A 22754-nucleotide genomic window follows, 5' to 3' on the forward strand; every position below is an offset into this window, starting at 1 on the left:
CAAAAAATMTGGTTTTCTTTCAAAAACAAGAACATTTCTAACTGACACCAAACTTTTGAACGGTAGTGTATGTGTCTGTGTATGTGTGTGTGTGTTCTAGTCACACCGCCCTACGATAGTTTGCCTGGGGAGATTGCTAAGAAAATTGAAAACCTAGCTCTGCTAAAGTGCTTTTATCTTTCTTTTAGAAAATTAGATTAAGGCAGGTGAACAACAGTGTATGGTAGCAAAGATATTAGACACCTTAACAGATTTGCTCATAGTAAACAAAAATTAAATCTCTCTTCAAGATATGGGAGAAACAGACTTCTCCTGTTGTTGTTGTTGTTGTCTCCAACACTGCAGTATTAAACTCAGCAAAAAAATAAACATCCCTTTTTCAGGACCCTGTCTTTCAAAGATCATTCGTTAAAATCCAAATAARTTATCAGATCTTCATTGTAAAGGGTTTAAACACTGTTTCCCATGCTTGTTCAATGAACCATGAACAATTAATGAACATGCACCTGTGGAATGGTCGTTAAGACACTAACAGCTTACAGACAGTAGGCAATTAAGGTCACAGCTATGAAAACTTAGGACAATAAAGAGGCCTTTCTACTGACTCTGAAAAACACAAAAAGAAAGATGCCCAGGGTCCCTGCTCATCTGTGTGAACGTGCCTTATGCATGCTGCAAGGAGGCATGAGGACTGCAGATGTGGCCAGGGAAATAAATTGCAATGTCCGTACTGTGAGACACCTAAGACAGCGCTACAGGGAGACAGGACGGAAAGCTGATCGTCCTTGCAGTGACAGACCACATGTAACAACACCTGCACAGGATCGGTACATCCGAACATCACACCTGCGGGACAGGTACAGGATGGCAACAACAACTGCCCGAGTTACACCAGGAACGCACAATCCCTCCATCAGTGCTCAGACTGAGAGAGGCTGAGAGAGGCTGGACTGAGGGCTTGTAGGCTTGTGGAAAAAGGAATGCGGATTCGCGTTTATTGTCGAAGGAATGAGCGTTACACCAAGGCCTGTACTCTGGAGCGGGATCGATTTGGAGGTGGAGGGTCCGTCATGGTGTGTCACAGCATCATCGGACTGAGCTTGTTGTCATTGCAGGCAATCTCAACGTTGTGCGTTACAGGGAAGACATCCTCCTCCCTCATGTGGTACCCTTCCTGCAGGCTCATCCTGACATGACTGCAGCATGACAATGCCACCAGGCATACTGCTCGTTCTGTGCGTGATTTCCTCTGCAAGACAGGAATGTCAGTGTTCTGCCATGGCCAGCGAAGAGCCCGGATCTCAATCCCATTGAGTATGTCTGGGACCTGTTGGATCAGAGGGTGAGGGCTAGGGCCATTCCCCCCAGAAATGTCCGGGAGCTTGCAGGTGCCTTGGTGAAAGAGTGGGGTAACATCTCACAGCAAGAACTGGCAAACCCATGAGGAGGAGATGCACTGCAGTACTTAATGCAGCTGGTGGCCACACCAGATACTTACTGTTACTTTTGATTTTGACCCCCTTTGTTCAGGGACACATTATTCCATTTCTGTTAGTCACATGTCTGTGGAACTTGATCAGTTCATGTCTCAGTTGTTGAGTCTTGTTATGTTCATAGAAATATTTACACATGTTAAGTTTGCTGAAAATAAACGCAGTTGACAGTGAGAGGATTTTTTTTATTTTCTGAGTTTGTATGACCCATTCACCTCATGCATACACAATGCTGGTAGCCCAAAGGTTTGAGTCCTGGGCCTACCTAGCTCCTGGCATGCTACACTGCGGCTGACCCTGTGCTCTTCTCAATTTGTAGTGTGCGTGTGTCTGTGTTTGTGTCTGTGGGGGGGTGGGAACAGAGCAAAATAAGAATTTCCGTTTCTGATGAACCAGTACTATTATTTGCTATGATTCTATGTACTGAACCACTGATGAACAAAGATGACTACTTTCCTACTGTTGGACCTTCGGTCCCTGTATTCATAGAACCATGTAGACCGTCATCCATAACCAGGGGCGAACTGGGACCAAAAATCTAACACACCGGCCCATTTTTCCTCAAAGGCCCCAAAACTTGCCAAATTATTTCCTTGAGGTCCTCCTTATTATCCAGTTAATGATCATTTTGCACAACAGCAAATAAAGTTTGACAGGCCCACTGGGCTAAAAACGGACCAGCCCATATGGCATTTGCCTGAAATGCCAGAAGGCCAGTTCACCCCTGTCCATAACCCAATGGTCCAAACACAGAGTTAGTATCTAAATTCCAATGTTCCACACGTGGTCACACATAAATCTGAAGTAAGTCACTGCTGTCTCTGAGAAACCAGTCTGTATAACCATAAGGTGAGAAGCAGTCTGTAAACCTGACCTTTTCTGAGGGTAGAGAGTTGCGATACATCTCCTGCAACTCGATTGTTTTTTTTATGGACAGTGCCTTCGGAAAGTTTTCAGACCACATTCCTTTTTCCACATTTTGTTACATTACGGCCATATTCTAAAGCTGATTAAATAAAAACAACTCCTCAGCAATCTGCACACAATACCCATAATGAAAAAGCAAAAACTGTTTTTTAGACATTTTTGCAAATGTATTAAACATGAAAAAATGAAATATCACATTTACATAAGTATTCAGGCCCTTTGTTATGACACTCGAAATTGAGTTCAGGTGCATCTTGTTTCCATTGATCATCCTTGAGATGTTTGAGAGACAGTGATGCATTCAGTCAGGATGCTCTCAATGGTGCAGCTGTAGAACTTTTTGAAGATCTGAAGACCCATGCCAAATCTTTTCAGTCTCCTGAGGGGGAATAGGTTTTGTTGTGCCCTCTTCACAATTGTCTTGGTGTGCTTGGACCATGATAGTTTGTTGTTGGTGTGGACACCAAGGAACTTGAAGCTCTCAACCTGCTCCACTACAGCCCCGTCGATGGAAATGGGGGCATGCTCGGTTCTCCTTTTCCTGTTGTCCACAATCATCTCCTTTGTCTTGATCACATTGAGGGAGAGGTTGTTGTCCTGGCACCACACGGCCAGGTCTCTGACCTCCTCCCTATATGCTGTCTCATCGTTGTCGGTGATCAGGCCTACCACTGTTGTGTCATCAGAAAACTTAATGATGGTGTTGGATTCATGCCTGGCCGTGCAATCATGAGTGAACAGGGAGTACAGGAGGGGACTGAGCACGCACCCCTGAGGGGCCCCGTTTTGAGGATCTGCGTGGTGGATGTGTTGTTACCTACCCTTACCACCTGGGGGCGGCCCGTAAGGAAGTCCAGGATCCAGTTGCAGAGGGAGGTGTTTAGTCCCAGGGTCCTTAGCTTAGTGATGAGCTTTGAGGGCACTATGGCATTGAACACTGAGCTGTAGTCAATGAATAGCATTCTCACATAGGTGTTCCTTTTGCCCAGGTGTGAAAGGGCAGTGTGGAGTGCAATAGAGATGGCATCATCTGTGGATCTGTTGGGGRGGTATGCAAATTGATATGGGTCTATGGTTTCTGGGATAATGGTGCTGATGTGGGCCATGACCAGCCTTTCAAAGCACTTCATGGTTACAGACGTGAGTGCTATGGGTCGGTGGTCATTTAGGCAGGTTACCTTAGTAACCTATGGTGGTCTGCTTGAAACATGTTGGTATTACAGACTCAGACAGGGAGAGGTTGAAAATGTCAGTAAAGACACTTGCCAGTTGGTCAGCGCATGCTTGGAGTACACGTCCTGGTAATCCGTCTGGCCCTGCGTGCTTGGAGTAATCGCTGTCATGATTTCTAGAACTKTTTTCGGTCATAAGAGATGGTGGCAGAAACATTATCTACAAAATAATAATGATGGCGCCGGAGAGTAAGGCTGCCGTTTTACGGTCTCCTCACCAACTGTGCTTTTGTGTGTGTCTTTTCGTGTTATTTGTAACTTATTTCGTACATAATGTTTCTGCCACCGTCACTAATGACCCGAAAAGAGCTTCTAGAAATCAGGACAGCGATTACTCACCTCGTATTGAAAGACTTTTTTTTCTTTAACGAGTTGGACGTGAGGGATTTACTCCAGATAACCGACAGGGAGTGGGTAATTTGCCTTTACCTTCGGTCCTATTAGCCAACGTATAATCATTGGATAGTAATACAGACTAACTACAAGCATGTACTGTATATCCTACCAACGGGACATTAAAAACTGTAATGTACTGTAAAACATGCTCAAGAAAAAAAAATTGTCCTCCCTCATCTTAAATGGCACCGACCGCCACTGGATTCATCACTCCAGAAAACACGTTTCCACTGCTCTAGAGTCTAATGGTGGCGAGCTTTACACCACTACTGCCGATGCTTGGCATTGCACATGGTGATCTTAGGATTGTGTGCGGCTGCTCGGCCATGGAAACCCATTTTGTGAAGCTCCTGACTAACAGTTCTTGTACTGACGTTGCTTCCAGAGGCAGTTTAGAACTCGGTAGTGAGTGTTGCAAACAAGAACAGACAATTTTTACGAGCTACGCGCTTCAGTACTCGCTGGTCCCGTTCTGTGAGCTTGTGTGGCCTACCACTTCGCYGCTGAGCCGTTGTTGCTGCTAGACATTTCCACTTCACAATAACTACACTTAGAGTTGACCCGGACAGCTCTAGCAGGGCAGGAATTTCCAACTGACTTGTTGGAAAGGTGGCATCCTARGGTGGCATCCTATGACAGGGCCACGTTGAAAGTCACTGAGCTCTTCAGTATGGCCATTCTACTACCAATGTTTGTCTATGGAGATTGCATGGCTGTGCACTCGATTTTAGGCATCTGTCAGCAACATGTGAGGCTGAAATAGTCGAATCCACTAATTTGAAGGGGTGTCCACATACTTGTGTATAGATAGTGTATGTAGCAATGTGTAAATGTATCTAATGTTTATCTATTTGAAAGCTCTGACGAAGGCTTTGAGGCCGTAGACGATATTTAACCTCAGTAAGTGCAGTGAGCATAAGTGTTCTTCTTTTCTTTTAAGTTATGTACTAATGTACACAAATAGGCATCATTGGCCAAACTACTGGCTTGCACCGCCTAATGGTCAACCACTATATGACATGTTCTGCTGCAGCTGCAACATGGCTGGGAAGAAAGGGTGTGCAGGGAAACAGGCCCATACCTTTGTCCATTATAATCCCCCCTGAAGCCAACTTCACCATTTACTCATTACAAGAATTTATATAAATCATACGAGAGGCTCTCCTTATCCTAAAAAAGCTAGTATTGTGCCTCATAATTAATTTCAGGGATGTACTTTATATAAGGTCACGTCAAAGATTAAATGTCAACTTGTCATTATATAGTATGATTGCTTTTGAACAGGACATCGTTACTCATTGATACAGCTTCAACTGATATCAATAACATTAGACAATTGTTTTGAGATTGTTGACTGTCTCCAACAGACCTATAAAACAACAAATCTGATTGTACATGGTACTGAAGAACTATCTCTAAAAACAATTTGAAATATGATGACAAATTTCTAAATCAATTTGAGAATCTATCAAATCTTTGTATTACTTGGGTCACATTGAGTAGCCACAAACTGCATAGTAACTGATCATTTCAATGGCTGTGGTGATGACATTGTAACTATATGTAACAACGTCGTAATTATATCAGTGACTAATGGGGTGCAGATTTGTCTGTTTCCACCATTACACTGTGAAAGAAGTCAACTGTGGTATCCTATTGCATTCCCTATAGCCTAACTTCTGCAGTCGCCCTGTGACACCGAGAAGCTTCTGGTCGTCGACGACGCACACTATAGAATAACATGCTAGGCTGCAAGTGCAACTTCAAGTCAAATGTTACCATGAGTGTCAATAGTTGCATCAGATCTAATGTCTAATGGATATCGGCACTCTAACAATCGATCGTGTGTCATTTATCTAAAATGCTTTTGTAGGGCATAGATACCGTATGTACATGGTGGGTTGCTCCCTGTAGCGTAGACAGACAGCATAGAAACAGTATCCTAGACATGCTCAGTCATTCAGTCATTCAGTTAACAAGTTCTTACGGCCATAAAAAAAGAGGTACGATGGTGAGCCATCTTGTTTATTCGTATTTTTACGTTAACAACAATGGCGGAGATACACAATTCCGTCTTTCACGTGAGAAACACCAGCAAACGAGCATACTGTTCACATCAATAATATAACAAGACGTACATAAAGATTATATTCAGTGCAAAAAAAACTACGCTATTATCACCAGCACATTAAAATAACACGCCTTACTTTTTAAAATCCTTGTAGGCTAATTGTAGCAGGTATTATTATCATACACAGTCATGTCCGTTTTCTATAGGCAGTTTTAGTTGTTGGGGGAAATATAGGTTTTAGTCTAAACATAGCAGTGCCGTTATTATGGAATACAAATTCAGTAAAAGGCAAAGTTCTGTTTTAGTAGGTAGTGCCCTGGTACAATCTTGCCAAATCGGTTACTTGGCTTTGAGCTAACTTTGTCTTCCTAAGACTCACAAATTGTCTTAAACAAGCATAGGTATATATTGGGTAAATAATACATAACTTAATAATATAACGTTAATATAACACTATAAAAACAATATCATATGAAATCTCTATTTATAAATCTCTATTGCAATTTCCCCAGGTTTAGGTAGCATCTTCATTAAGGATTTAAAACGATTGCATGTCCCTGGTAATCCTACCAAAATCATATCTGAAGTAAGAACTAAATATCCTTGTCTTGGCTATTCACCACAAATGACAATGAAGTATAATACAAAAAAACTGAAAAGAACAATAAAATGTGTTTTACATATGGGCCTGCTAGTCAATGTTATTTCCTCGGAAGTCACACTGCTGTCATGACATTGAACATTAAACATATTGTTTAGTTACATTTTGCTTACGATTTTAAATGGCAACTATTTGTCCATTGTGAATTTGAATTCTATTTACAGGATTAGTTGGCATTGGTTAAGTTTTGTTGGACCTTGCCCTGTCTGCCTATGTGTATTTGTTTGGCTATGCTTTTGTTAGGAGATTACATAAAATCCGATTTTTATCAAATAAATTATCTAAAGTGGCCTATAGCCTACTCCATTAAACATGCGTTTAAACTTAACCCATACAGAGATCACGTATAAGATACATTTTCTAAATGCAATATTGCCGAATGTAAATGTTGTAAGGAAAAGTAAAAAAAAACTACAAAATAACTAATTTGCATCCATATAACTCATCGTGAAGAGGGAGAAATAGATACATAAGTATTCCAGCAATATCTGTGGGATCTTTTCTCCCTTTCCCTTGTTGACTAATAAAACAGTGGCCATAAAGTTGACGCTCTCTGCCTCCTTCTCTCCTTTCATCGTCTATATGGTTCCTCTTTTTTTCTCTTTTTCTGCCATATAACCATAAAAAGACCATAAAATCACTCCTTGGTCTCCTCTTTCTCTTTCTCTTCCGCTTCTTTCTCTTCCGCTTCTTTCTCTTCCCCCTCTTCCCCTTCACCGTCCTCGTTGCCCTCCTCCTCAGCCTCAACCTCGGCATCCGCCTCTCCTCTCTGGCCCGGAAACTTGTCTTTGTTGTTTTCTTTTTTCCACTTCATTCGCCGATTTTGAAACCATATCTTGACCTGCCTCTCGGTGAGACTCAGGGCATGGGACACCTCGATCCGCCGCTTGCGTGTAAGGTACGGATTGAAGAGAAACTCCTTCTCCAGTTCAAGTGTTTGGTAACGACTGTAGGTTTGCCTTCCATTCCGCCTCCCTGGTGCTTAAATGAAATAGTAAATATGGTTAGCTTATATGTCTTAGATATTGTCTTTAACATATTATTACTAGGACTACAGTAATTTGAGCATCTTAAGGAAAAACACAGACTGGACTTTCCTGAGTTAATTTGATGGTGGCATTAATATTTTAAAATCAAAGAAAAACAACTAAATCTAATATATTCCCATATGTCTATTATTTTGTAGTATAATTTAAATATGCTCTGTTTAGTAACGTTTACTTTTTCAATTATGTAACTGGTAACTGCACTACACACATTCACACACTCACAACCACACACGTGCGCGCGCACGCCACACACACGATAGATACACGTTCTTCTGCAGATTGCGGAGGAAGTACCTTAGGCCTAAAATATTTTTCTAAGATAACACTAAAAACACTTGAAACGATAGTCCATGATGTGTTAAATGATCAATTCTATCACACCCTACATGATCTTATTAGCTTGGTTTAGGGCAAGGACATGTGAAGAGATGAATAGCATGCGGAATAGTGACGTTTAGAAGCGAAGTAGGATATTTGCATTACAAATCGTTTATTGTTACAGTAACAATTTGGTCATACAATGTTTGGGCACTCCATATAGTAGGTTTCTATTTAATATAGGATGGCAGGGGATGGGGACAAGTTGTACTTCAAGTCATTCAAATAACTGTTTTATTCAGCTGGATTTCTGTATTTTTGTCATTACAGATATACTCCAGAAAAACATTATCTTTATCACCAATACCTCTGTCAAGTGAGACAACTTTTTTTTTTGGGGGGGGGGTTATTATTACATGATAACCTAAGTTGTTTGTTAGAAGCTTATACGTTAATATTACAGGCTACCTTATATAAGATATGAGATTACATAACTAATGTTTATAGTGTATACTCGCTATAGCTATGTAATCAATTGACCTGTATATTCTGCTGCACTAAAACGCAATATATAAAGGGCTACATTCTCAATTCCTTATTATTTATTTTGCTTTTACGCACGCAGGCACACGCACAAACACGCACACAAACACACACCGCGCACAAACACACATAGTTACTCGCACATAGGGGAAATAAAGTACACAAAATAATTCTAACCGTGAGGTCTCATCCAAGGAAACATAATAGTGGGAGACGAGTTCTGATTTAAGTGGCCTTGTCCTTCTCCGGGGTTAGAGCCGTTAGAGGATTTAGAGTCTGGGTATTGCGCGAGGCTTGCCTCTTGCTGGGTACCATAAAGCGGTTGCCTCGGAAGAGCTTCATATCCATAAAATTTCGTTGCGTCTCCATGGCAAGCCAGCGCGCAGGGGTTCTGTTGGTATCCAGGATTGGATATCCCCGTGGTCCCATGGTGAAAAAAGTCTTGGACATGATGGGAAGGGTGCTGAAAGCCCGATGCAGCTGCCCCGGGTCCGTAGACCAGCGTGTGGCTACGGGCAACGCTTTGTGGGAATCTGCAGTCGTAGTAAGTTGGCTCCAGTGATTCGCCTCCTTTGTATTTGGAGAAAAGAGGGTTAACAAAATATGAGCTCATTGTTTAGTTTGCATTAAACAAGGGAAGGTTTCTTCGTTGTAGAATATCCCCGTTCTGGATTGTGGCAGCCTTTTGTTTAGGTTCCCAGTCGCACACAGAACACAGACAAACCGGAACTAGATGGAGAAACGCTGCCCGTTTGGACAGACAGTCTCAGGCAGCTCTCTCGCGCTCCAACACTCTTCTCATCGAGTTTTTCTCACTATCTCCAGTAGTTTTCCTTTTTTCAGCCTCAAATCCGGCTCATGGCGTGTGCTTTGGATATGTGTTAAGGTTATATCTGGCTTGCTCCGCCGACACAGACACAAGCGCGTCTCTTTTTTTTCCTTCTTTTTTTTTTAGCTTCCCACCCAACCACCCCCACCACAATCCTCCCTCCCAACAACCCCCCAACTCATCTTTTACCCAAGCGGTCAGCGTGTACATACACCATGATAGACAACCTGCACTAACCATTCCACTACAACAAGAAAAAGGAGCTCAATATGATGCCTATGATCACCATGTGAAAATGCTAAACTCTCGAGTTATCTTTGTGGCCAAATTACTATGACACATAGAGCTACTGGAGCGGACTGGCCATCTGGCATTTCAGGCAAATGCCAGATGGGCTGGACCATTTTTTTGCCCAGTGGGCCTGTCTAACTTGGATTTTTTTAGCAGAATAATCATTATCTGGCTAATAATGGGGGCCTCAAGGAAGATAATATGTCCAGTGTGGGGGCCTGGTAGAAAAATGGGACATGTGGGGGGCTCAAGGGAAAAGAATGGGCCGGGTTGTTAGAAATGCTAGGGCCGATTTTTGGTCCAGACCACCCCTGTAAAGCTACACATATATAACAAATACATTAAAAAAGTCTTTGTTCTTAAAGTCCTCATATGTAACCTCGTGTATATAGTTTGAGAGCCATTCCTTATATCAAATAATGGTTTAAAAGGGATGCTGTTAGCTGTTAGCTTAGCCTACCATAAATACACAATAGCACTGCTTGAGGGCCCACTATACTGCCTGCTATTTATGACAGGGTAACAAAAAATAAAGGCCTATATAACTATAAACGAGTAGGCCAGGCCTAGCACATATAACTAACTACAAATGTGTAAGGCTTTAATAATGATAATGGAAATAATAATGATAATGGKATCTTTAACAAAATCACAAACCCATTCAAATGTCTAACCCTTGTAGCTCAACATTAGCGCTTAGTTTTCATACTTGAGCTATACGCCTACTAACTATAAGCGCTTTACCAGTCCCTTGTGCACTTAAACTATAGAAGGCCATGAAACCCCGGCATGAGCAAACATAAATGAGGCCTGTATACCCGACTCACTCTACTGACCCTGTTAAACCTATGAGCAAAAGTAGTAAATCTGCCACGTTCAGTTAATAAAATGTTACATTAGACTACATTAGATGTCTCATTATTTCAGCGGAGATATCGATAGCTCGGTGTTTATTTCAGTTGTGTATAGCTTAGTTGTAGCATGGCCTCTCCCTGAATGCACGCTCGTGTTGGTTTTGTGGTGTTACTGACGATTTTTACACGTCATCGTAAAATATGAAAGGCCCACAGAGAACATTTACAGACTTGTAACAGTCTATAAATATGCTGATTGCTGTTTCAACAACAAAAGCACTGAAAAGGACAAAGAAACAATTCGACTATAATACTATGCTTCTGATGTAGGCCTATAAATGCTGTTAACAACATTATTATTACAATAGCTATTAGCATATTATTATTATCATGAGTTATTATTAGGATCTGGTATTAGTGTTAGATCGGTATTAGGGGTAATGCTTATTCAAACCTTTATTGTTATTTGTCAATCAATTGTAGAAGTAAATCCGTTCTCTGTTTGTTCATTTTTACTTGTTTGAAGATCATTTCTGATAGGCCTATATTGTTTTATAATGAAATGTCCGGTACTCTCTTAAGTATGTGGTGGCTGATACAAGGTTTATGGTACAAGGTCCACGCCTCTCCAGAGAAAAACTAGACCACACAACTGCCATAAAAACCGTGGCTAGTAAGTGATTTCAATTGCGCTTAAGGTGAAAAAATGGTAGGTTTTCAAATGTTAGTCCAAATGTTAAATGGCCTTCAATGTTGATGCAAATATGCAGAACCAACCTAATCGATTCGGCTAATGTTAGCWCCTATTCATAAAGCTTGGTGCGTTGCTAATAGTTTATAACCACGCATAATGAATGATATTTGATTGACATGTATACAAACCAGCTCTAGTCAACTACAAATATTAGGCTTATACGTTCTACTAATGTGAAAGGTCATAACATATGTGAATCGGAAATGTAGGTTCATTTTGGTTTGACCCATCCTACAAATAGCGTACAATAGGCTCCCCACAAGCGCATAAAAAGGTTCAACGAAGTCCTAATCTATGTCTTCTGTACCCATCCCTACACAAGTGAGACAGTCAATTATATCACAACATCTTTCAACCCTTTTTCTTAAAGATGTGATGAATGACGAAAGCTGCATTTATTTCATCAGTAGACCTATAGACGTTGGCCTAGCCTACTCCCTATTTGTGCACCACGCAAGGCCACAGCACAGCAGCACATAGCAGTACAGTCGGTCAACAGTGTCATCTAGTGTTGAGTTCGATCACCAACATTCATCTGCACCACGCATGCTATCATCAAATCGACGTATCTTACATGAGGGAGAAATATATGCAGTCGTATACATAATCAATATAGGACCACAAATATGTGTTGAAAATGTATTTTACGACCTGTCAAATAAACTATATCCTTATAGGGCCTCCAATATTTTGCATTTGCTTTTATTTAAGTAGACCCACTCAGAATAGTTTTTGACATTCTCTTCATATGGATTGTCTTAAGATAACGAACAGGCTTTTCTCTCTTCTTGCGGTCATATAGCCCACTCTCCCGTGCTCAGAGAGACCTGCCCAGGGGGAAGGCAGCAGGCTTGTTTGCGGTGGGCCCAACAGACAAACTAGCTGTAGCAAGTCCCCTTTGAACGAGTCCACCATCACCCACCGTCCCACCATTAAAACCATAAAGTAATTTAGCCCAGACGTCTAGCCAGTTAGTCGGGTTTGCTTTGTTCGTCTGCATTTGAGACAAACAACCGAGCTCCAACAGGGCTGTAAACGCAGCGTTTTTGTCCTGTGCGGAAATACACTGGATTGGGCTTTGAAATTACAACATCCTGTCCATATTGTTCAACATCACAAAAAGGCAATTTAGGCCAATAACCCAGGAAACAAATGCCAGACGTGAAGTTATTTTCACATTAGGAAACTTTAATTTCGTTACCTTTCAAACAAGACGAATGGATCGAAATATGTTTCTTACAATTCATTAATTATAATTACTCTCTCGCTTATGAAGAAGTTGGTTTAAACTATGCCTATAGCGTTTGCTACAAGATTTGTTCAGAATTCCTGCTAGCCTAACTACTTTTTCCTTAGCTTCACGCACACGCAAAGGAGCCTCAAAACATGGTTAAAGGTTAAAAACATAATAATATCTTCATAAGCAGCTGCTAGTATTTTTGCTTAGGAAAATAAATTATTACACGTGACACATATGGCTAGGCCTGTGACGACACAGGCACATTGGCCAAATTTTTATATGAAGTTGTCTTCTGCGGTTTTTGTCACGAAATAAATTTATATTTCTTGTCCAAAATATGAGTAATGACTGTTTCCTATTTGTTCTATTACACATTTTACTGCTACATTTTGATTTACAGGCTATGTCTTTGATGTTTACGCAGTGCAATGCGAACTAGCTGTGGTAGTTTGTGGACAGATGTGGTGGCCTCTGCATACCAAGTGGTAACCTTAAATTGATGCATTCAAATATAATTCGTATCAAAACAACGCAATATAAAACAAACGTTTTGTGAAATCATATTTAGTAACAACCTTGATGTGTCGGTGAACTGACGTCAATCTGTTCGAGAGAGAAAAAAGAACCCACTTACGGGCACACTCTGAAGAGTGGTAGTCTAAAGATTCTGATTTGCTTGCAAATACTAGAAAGAGGATTAGGAAACGTTCCATCTGCTTCCAATATTCCACACAACGTGCAGGGAAATTGGGATATTTCATTTCTTACAGGTATTTCTCTCCTGATTAACACAAACGCGGTTCGTGTTGCCTTTGTGTTGACATCATTATCGATGCATTGACTATTTTACGCGCCACAAATGTGCGCTTTAAGTTCCAATATGTAGTTCTACATATGGATCTAAATTGGTAGTAAGATTGCATGCATATTTACGTTTGTTTGACTTGGAGACGTGTCTGAAAAGAAACACAGAAAACACAAGAGCCTCGTGATAATGTTTATATTTGAGTAGGCCTATATCTACACGTATATAATGAATGAAACGTGCCTATACAATCAACTGAATATGAAATGCACAAATAGGTACACCAAACGGTTACGTTACCACATAGACGCAAGACAGACATTTTGTTAAGACGGCAGATGTTCTCTTTCGGTATAAAATGTGCTACTACACCCATAGCATAGAAAATGAACAAACATGGAAGAAACATTCACAGGGACATCATAAATTATGGAGTGAAGAAATTAAAATAATTCAAGTATTCTCTTTCTTATAGGCCTACTTCTGGGCAGTTTTTAATTTGTCCAAAATATCATGAATTAAAATGTCCCTTATACAAAGAAACACATACATGTATCTTCAAAGTAAGTGCAGAACGTTTTATTTTCATAGAATGGGGTTCGTTTAAAACTGGACAAATAAAGGAGAACGTATAAAACAAAAAATATTTAGCAACAAACATGGAAGGTGGGGTTAATGCAAAAACTAAATCCAACCCAAAATCCAACATTAAGAAGTGAGCATAATGTATTTTGGTTTATCTTTGTTGTTGTCCATGGCAATAGTGGTTATTTTACTGTTGTCTGATGCTTGTTTTTGTACATTGCCGTTTTTGTAACCATTCCTTTATTATTGCTCTTTGTTGGCGTCGGTTCTTTCCTTGTTCATTTTCTTCATCTTCATCCGCCGGTTCTGGAACCATATTTTGACCTGCCTCTCAGTGAGGTTGAGGACTCTTGCCACCTCGTATCGACGGTCTCTGGTAAGGTACATATTGAACAAAAACTCCTTTTCAAGTTCGAGAGTCTGGTATTTTGAATAGGGGCACCTCTTCTTCCTTGTAGAACGCGCGTGAATCCAATTTGCCACTGGGTTATCTGCAAATAACACATTATCAGTCAGCAATAAACTTGAAGCAATGACAAATGAAACAACAATCATACAATGGCCCAAGACTATAGCCTTGTCCTGTGGGTCTCCAGTACAAAACGAGTGTATCTCCAGATAAAGTAGTTGTATGTATCAGCAAATGTAATGCTGTAGGCAACAAACGTTACATTTAGGCCTATCTACAACATTTAGTGATGCTCTTCCAGCTTTTCCCTTTCTTGGACTTCTGAGAAATGCCGTCGTAAAATACTCAATGGGCTTATTCACTTTATAGGCCCATAAAACGGCCTGTGGTTCAAGCCTTTACAAGTCAGTAGTGAAAGTCCCTCGAATATGTTGCTAACATTCCTCAAGTCGTTTTGGCGTTATACCTGAATTTGGCTTGAAATGGAAAACGTTTAGCCTATGACAACAGACAACATATAGCCAACACACAGGCTACACCACGTGTTCCCGTGTTGCCATGATAGTTATTTATCGTGGTGTTTTTTCTGATATATATCCACTTTTACTGGATATACTTGATGCTTGATATAGCAACATAATATCCCATTGAGATTATCTTTAAAAGTTAATTCAAGGTAGTGTTTGTTTTATTTTTGGAGATAGTGGCATACTAGCATACCATAAAATAGTAGCATAAACCATGGTGACCACCAAAATAGATTAAAATTATGATCAATGTTGAAGTATTTGGCACATAAAATAGGCTAGCTATTTGCTTTAGACGCGAGCATTTTACATTCAGTGTCCCTATACATTCACAACGTCCACAGTATCAGACTTGTTTTTTGAGACGCATTTTATAACCTGCTCGTCGTTTTATAGCCCAATCCTACTAGCGTTTGTCTCTTTATAATTCCTCAACGTAGCCCCCGAGCAGAGTAGATTCAGTCGAGGAGAGAAAAGATGAATGAAAGAGCATATTATGGGAAAGAGACACTATAGACCAGCTCTAAACCAAATGCAATTAACACAGACAGAATCTCATCCAAACAACCCACCCATTCCCGGTTGTAAAACAAGGGGCTTGAACTTACTTGGGTCTAATTCTGGCTTCTCGTCTTTATGCTTTCCGGAAGCCAAAAGCTCGGTCTCTGGAGAAGGGATGTTCGTTTGGTTCTTTTCTCGAATGTCAGCGGAGGTGCAGTAGAGATAATCCGTGTAGTTGCGTCCGTTGGAGGCGAGGCAGTCACCGGCTCGATGCTCCTGGAAGGCGTCGGGCTTCAGCCCATAATGTCTGCCGTTGGCTGGGTAGCCAGGGAAGGACATGGTCCCCGAGATCGGCTCTAGCCATGACCGCACATACCTTGAGTCCGTTCCTAAATGAGGTTGGTGGCTGTATGGGTGGTAAACCACTGAGGACTGGGAGTGAACAGGGGCCCAAGAGGTAGTAAACACGGGTGGTTTCGGGGAAAAGCTGCAGGACGGATAGTCACCACACTCCGGTATAAGGGACGTTGGACGAGGGCCGGTGGAGTGCGAACCAGGAGCCGAGAATCGAGCCGCAAGAACATCCTCGCTTTCATGGTGTATCAAGGAATCCACATAATAATTACTTATGGGACCCGTGGTCGACATGTCGATGGTTCCGTTCTCTTTTACATGCATCCGATTATTATATGGAGTGTGTGTACTTTTTTTTGATCTACCCATAGAACAATCAACGCAGGTAATTATTTCTCAAAGCTTCCCCAGCTGCAATTGGCTGCCTCAGCAACACGTGATTATATTTTGCCCCACAAAAATTGCACAGTGGATCAATGCGCGAGTTATCATAGCATTACACAATATATGTCTTATAGAATTCAGATGTTTTCCCCTGGATGCATTAGAGGTAAATTCAACAGTATTCTATCCTGACGTTGATAAAATATCAGTAAAAATAGTCAAATATATCGTAAAACAGACTAAGGTTGGCTAGGTTTGAAATCGCAGGCACTATTTGTTGATGTAATCAATCTCTGTCTAGTGTGCGTAATCTTTGCAGTCCAGTTTTATGCGCGTATAGACATAGTTAAGTAGTAAAATAGATCATTAAACTCACTCTCTAACACATAAGGCGTTTTATTCTTTTGCGTTTTCCATTGTATAACGGTATTCCTTTTTTTATCGGGAAAAGATAGTTACTCTACTTTTTTATATTACAATGAACCGCATGGATAATATTGGATAGTCTACGATATTGTGATTTAGYCCATGTAATATATGAACAAGAAAAAAGTTTGCACGGACTACAAATTGGCATTATGGGGATATGTTTTCCCAAAATTGAGTTCGTATGCTTTAGATGTAAGGAGGATGCTTGAAACTACTACGATGCTTGAGACTTTGCACACTACAGCGGTATATTCGGCAAGTGACCGGCCGTGCATGTTTTTATGTCCTTCAATAAATTTTTACGAGGACCATTTGATTGTTCATAAACTTGTCGTTAATAAAACTGCAGTCGAGTTCCTATCTTAACATAAAAACAACACTGTCCATGTGGGACAAGTCCCATCAAACTGGAACGCTGAGGACGGACAGCAACGACAGGGACTGGGGGACTATATGCTGCAGAGGAGAGGAGGTATTGGTTCAAGGAATAATCAGGCTAGAGATGAAGGCTTGAAGCAAGACGAATAAACYTTCTTCTTTGTACGACTAATATGATATTAGCTGATCTCTGATCCCAGCATAAGCCTTTTGTTGTCATTTATGCCTATAGAGCAGAAGTCTGTGTATATTCTGCGGCTAACAATAGCCTACAAAATGTGCATTTCAGAATGTGTACATCTCAGCCAGGCCTATCTGTATAACTCGCTATATAAGGCTGATTCAGATTTTTTGCAATTATTGACCCCACAAGCACATTTAACGACGATGGTTTGTCGAATGCATGCTATGGTAAGATCACATACGTTCATATTCAAAATATTACATTTGAGCTTTTATTGTCCAATACGAATTTAAGACAGAACGCTAATCCACAATGTTGTTGTCAGAAATAAAAATAGACATAGCCTATTATCTCAAATCGTATTATTGAATAGTTAAAGGTGGCATCTTCGACCGTGTCTTGTTTTGTAATTTAAGAGCTGGTAGTGTGATGTCTCGAAGTCATTGCGTTGGTGACCTAAAATATCAAGGGAGGTCATTCGTTTTCGCGTTAAATTGAATCATGGAATGGAAACTTAGACATATAAAATTGTGATTATTTATTTCATTTCTTTATCGAATTTCATTGCATTATTTGAACTTCCTGCAATGAAAACATGGCCTTGTACGGTAGTCTGTATAGCATCCTTAGCGTTTGAACAATGAAATGTAAACACCTAATAAGTCTGGAACTTGTAGCAGGTTTAAATTATAGTGATTGTGTAGTAAAAGATAACTATGGATGGTGGGGACGAAGGGCGTTGTTTGACTTGCAAAGTTGGGCAAAGGCATTTTAAGGTTGTGTTATAACTAATGTTTAATCAAAACTAAGATTAATCAAAACTGTTATCCATATATTATTATCAATACGATGCAACTGAATATCAAGACAGTCAAATAGAATCTATTTTGATCAAATAAAATAGGATAAACCTTGTGCTCGCTAACGTTGGCTTTTTCCCAATAGATACGCAGTTACCATTCAGACCCAATGAGGGCACCAGCCTATGTTACCCCTAGGGGTTTCCCTTGATATTAAACCCATTAAATCCTAAATATAAATATTATAGACAACGTGATCTGTCATTAAAAGTTAGACACACATATATCTATCCGTAATACTGTATTTCAAACCAATGCGTAATACACGCTTTATAACCTTACCCATGCGGCAATATGGCGACTTTATAAGTGACCAGAAAAGTCAAAAAGGCAGGCCAGTAGGATGCAGAGAAACTATAGGGAACTATTCACAATAATATGAACAAACATATACACAGGTAGGAGCAGATCAGCATGTTTTATTACAGCAGGTCGGCACTGCAACGCGTTTTGACCAAACGTCTTCCTCATGTATAGCCTTTATTATGGTCAAAATATAGGAAAAAGGTATAGGCTATTGTTTAGTCCTTCACCATTTCATTGTTAGAAATTACATTAATGTACTTAATATATGCACTTATGTCTAAGACAGAGTAGCTTGAGTCTTGTTTAGTATTGTTTGCCCCACAGATATGAAATTCATCTACAAATATTACTATTGGTATTGCTGATTGAACGGAAATGCATTATTTATCAACAAATATGATTACATCAGGGGACAAATATCACTATTATGTCATTGTTGACTAATGTGTGCATGTTCAAAATCCTATTTGGTTATTATTCTGCTGTATTATTTGGATGTATTTATTGTGCTGTTGATTATTGATAATAAAAAAGAAAATYTCACATTTATGTATCCTGGTTTCTCATATTAAGTTGTGGTTGGTTATTTACGTTTTTGCTCCTGACCGTGATTCCAAACCTCTGAACATTTCAATAGTATATTGGCGTGTAAGCCAAATCACGAAAGCTATTGTTATGATACCAGTGTAGCCTATGTATTAGGTCGGCCTACTGATATAGTCTAACCTAACTCCTGATTAAAGACCCTCTAATGTTGATTCATTCAAATGATTACGTTTTTACTGTGCATTTTGCCACAATGCTTTTATTGTGAGTATGTTGTGCAACCCAGATACACTCTTCCGCACTTCACCATGAACCTTGATCATTGTCAGTCATTCATTTGATTATCATTTGATCTGCTTCTTAGGATTGGTAAATTGTTTAATTCAACCTGTGCACGGACGACAATCATAAGAGAGTCTAACGGATTTGACACATTTTCTGAAAATGTCTATCCTACTTTAGGGTGGGGTTATTCGTGTCTCTAACAACGTTATTCTATCACATTCCAGTCATTTTTATAATGTCTCTCGGTATTGGGATGCAATATAAGGAAATGCTCTAAAATGGTGCATTTACACACTGATAAAACTGCTGGTTTGATATTTGTCTCGCTAGAGCAATGGCAGAGGAATTCACTGACCAAACATGGTTATAAGGAGAGGACTGCAGGAGATGAAAGGGCGCACGCAGACTGTCACTGTAGACAACAATGGCGTCCAAAGATTCTCTCCTCTCAGTGGAGGGGTCAGACTGCAATATATTGTTAGCAGTCAGATTAAATTCTTCATTCAGAAAGGCTACAAGAGCTGAGTATTAGAAATGCAGATTTTTTTGCACATGCATGTTTCAGCCAATCAATATCTTGTCCGAAGATAATGTTTAACATGTATGCCCAAAACATACTAGCTATACTACATAATAAAGATCGTAAGTTCATGATATAGTTTCAAATAAATACCAAGGGAAATAGCAAAAAAGTAGATTTCAGAAATGTTAGTGGAAGACTCGCTGTAGGCCTAAGATTGAGTACTGATGTATGAATGTTTATCCAAATAATCAGAAGCCATACGTAGCAGAAGCATGTTTATTTGAAATCTAATTCGATATACTCCTAAATAATTCGTCAGGTTTTAAACGTCTTATGTAAGATTATATGGATCAAGGTCATTATTGGAAACTATGGTGCAAATGTGTGGAGCTAAAATAATATACAAATCCGGAGAATAGTAAACGTGCAAGCTAGAATTGTAATATTAAATAATAATATTTACATTCAGCATGTCAATTCTAGATAGATGGACGTTTTACCTTAAAATTGCATTCTCCTCGCATAACAATTAACCATTATTCCCGAGCGAATTATGCAAATATCGCATTACAAACTAGTGATCAGTGAGTTCCTACTACAGCAGGTCGGTGCACTCCTACTACATGAAGGAACATCAAGTGAATACTTGTTTTGATATATGATGCATATACGAACAAGGGATATTTTTTCTGTTGTACAGTCCAAACCTAATTTGAATCGTCAAATTAATTAGCCTATACAGTCCAGGTTAAAATCTTACCATCAAAACCAAGGTGCAAATTTGGAAACTAGTCAGCAAACAATATATTGTTATTCTGCTAAATAACAGAAACGCAAATCTTTCAACAACAAAAAAACGCTGGTAGGTAGCTATCTATATGGTTCAGGCAACAGCTAATTTAGGCAAATTACGGATGAGGTAGGCCTATGAGCTCCCCAAAAGCTTCATAGCACTATAATCGTTAAGTCCATCATATGATCCGTCGTTAGTTTAAGAGCTTTTACTGAAACCGTTTATATGACTAAAGGTTTATAAAGCGTTACAGCGCAGCACTTCAATCATTAATTAACGAGAAACCCAGACCACTTGTAGAACAGCCAAGTGCTTCGTTGGGCAAATTTCCCTCTCTGTGTCACATAAAAATAGACAAAATACAACAAAAATAAATAAATAACAAACGAATACATTCTGAAGAGAGGTATGTATAGGCTACTGGTTGCTTATGGGTCTAGATAGCTTATTTTTAAATGCATTTTAAAGACAAGCATTGTGGAGTTCATTATTATAGATTTTTGTGATGTTCGATATATTATGAATATAATTTTTTCTGAAGTAATCAAATGTGCCTGCTTGTAGTTTATGGAAGGGGTTTCTATTCATGCATATTCAAATGAAACACCTCTTTTGACACTGCCATGCCCGTAGAGGGGTTATCATGAATTTGAACGTAATATACAGGCAGCTTGGTGGCTGTAAATTATATATTTAATATTACAGTACACCTACTGTAATATAAATACGGTATCAAATCAAGTACTGTGTAATGACACACAGTACAATACCCTATAATGTACTGTATTATACCTTAAAAAAGTAAATGCTTCCATAATCTGAATGAATAAATCAATGAATGGATGAAATTWATTGAAATTCACAGTATTTTACTGTAATTACAAGCGATTGGTGTAAGCAGGTTGGCTGACCATTTAAGGTTTAACACTAGCTGCCTCTCCAATCTGTCCTTTATACATTTAAAATAATGGGGCACTACATCCACATTGAAGTTAAATTGCTACCGCATTCTCAATCAGGGGTTTAACAAATACAGCTAGCATCTTACAAGGCCCGCCTCAAAATATGTTAATGATCCAGAAACAACAATACCATGCACCCACTAGTGGTCAACACGTTTTTTGCGCTGCAACGATATGATATGGTCCTGTATTCTGTGGGCTAGAATTACAGTACCAGATGAAATACAGCAATTTTCCCACAATGCACTTTCATTTAGAGTATGCCGCAGTAAAATGTTTTTTTGTTTGTTTTGTTACTGTTGATAATACAAATGACAGTTTTTGTTACAGTGTAGGCCTAATTGTGTATTATAGTGTATTAACTCCTCATAACGCTGATGCTATGCGACAATTCAGAAAATGAACAACTGCCAACGGTACAACTTATAGGTTATGCACGGACACACACACGCAAAGACTAGTATACTTGCCACTGTGCTGCACCATTTATGTTTACATACTGTTTTACCCATTTCTTATGTATATCCTGTATTCTAGTCAAGACTCATCCTATATAGCTACTGCTGTATACACCTTTTCTATTCATATAGTGTATCTATATATATCCCGGACTCTGACATTGCTCGTTCTGATATTTCTTCATTTCTTTCTTTACATTTTGGGGGGATTTGTGTGTGTTGCTTTCTATTGTTATGTATTACTGCGCTGTTGGAGCTAGAAACTATCCTTTTGCTGCACCTGGGATAATATCTGCAAAATATGTGTACTCGACCAATAACATTTGATTTGATTGTTGTGTCATAATATAGGCCCTCTGCAAATGCTCGCATCCGGTATCAGATACCTCCGGGCACGCCTATTTAGATATAGCAGTAATCATGCACACATTTTGTTTCATCATGACACAGCTATCAGCGCTAGCCAGGGATGGAACATGGGTGTAGTCTATGCGCGGTCTCGCGACACAGTTTCTTGATGAACCAGCCTTATTTATATTTGCCTGCATTATACATATACTTAAACACCCGGATGGTGGTGACAATGACTTCGCCTTTATGAAGATAATAAAGCAGCTCAGTTTACACTGCAGACATACAGATACTGGACTGTGAAYCCTTGCGTTAAAGTGACAAATTCATCCAATAGCTTAGCCATTCCCTTCTTTTCTTCTTCTTTTAAGATGGTCAAATGCGTTGTTCAAATGCAATTCTTCACTTTATGACAACATACTATTTGCAATGGCAATTCCTATTAGATAATACGAT

The 22754-nt window shown here is 39.6% G+C and overlaps 3 protein-coding genes across 7 annotated transcripts in view; all 3 read right to left on the reverse strand.

The window, feature by feature from the left end:
* The window catches only part of LOC111976429 (homeobox protein Hox-C10a), an 85010-nt gene that overhangs the window by 55880 nt on the left and 6376 nt on the right, over positions 1-22754 (reverse strand). The gene's annotated exons all lie outside the window — the stretch shown is intronic.
* hoxc8a (homeobox C8a) lies at positions 6056-9643 on the reverse strand. Of its 2 annotated transcripts, none has more exons than XM_024005257.2 (2): positions 8868-9643; positions 6056-7755 (listed from the first exon to the last, which is right to left on the reverse strand). In XM_024005257.2, exons 1-2 carry the CDS (start codon positions 9301-9303, stop codon positions 7418-7420), a joined length of 774 nt encoding a protein of 257 aa, XP_023861025.1. In that variant the 5' UTR covers positions 9304-9643; the 3' UTR covers positions 6056-7417. The 2 variants fall into 2 exon arrangements, with proteins under 2 accessions (XP_023861025.1, XP_023861024.1); XM_024005256.2 differs by having other exon boundaries at positions 6056-7761; positions 8868-9642.
* Positions 14156-16267, reverse strand: hoxc9a (homeobox C9a). Its single transcript, XM_024005254.2, has 2 exons — positions 15593-16267; positions 14156-14539 (listed from the first exon to the last, which is right to left on the reverse strand). Exons 1-2 carry the CDS (start codon positions 16206-16208, stop codon positions 14292-14294), a joined length of 864 nt encoding a protein of 287 aa, XP_023861022.1. The 5' UTR covers positions 16209-16267; the 3' UTR covers positions 14156-14291.

The sequence above is a fragment of the Salvelinus sp. IW2-2015 genome, linkage group LG17 (genome assembly GCF_002910315.2).
Source record: "Salvelinus sp. IW2-2015 linkage group LG17, ASM291031v2, whole genome shotgun sequence".
In the NCBI taxonomy this organism is placed as follows: domain Eukaryota; kingdom Metazoa; phylum Chordata; class Actinopteri; order Salmoniformes; family Salmonidae; genus Salvelinus; species Salvelinus sp. IW2-2015.

Bases quoted from the DNA above. Each gene is read 5' to 3' on its own strand.
- hoxc8a (XM_024005256.2), bottom strand. From the start codon at position 9,303: ATGAGCTCATATTTTGTTAACCCTCTTTTCTCCAAATACAAAGGAGGC. The intron at 7,762-8,867 runs GTTAGAATTATT...ATTTCATTTAAG, and splicing joins TCCTTGGATGAGACCTCACG to CACCAGGGAGGCGGAATGGA.
- hoxc9a (XM_024005254.2), bottom strand. From the start codon at position 16,208: ATGGGTAGATCAAAAAAAAGTACACACACTCCATATAATAATCGGATG. The intron at 14,540-15,592 runs GTAAGTTCAAGC...TGTTATTTGCAG, and splicing joins GAAGCCAGAATTAGACCCAA to ATAACCCAGTGGCAAATTGG.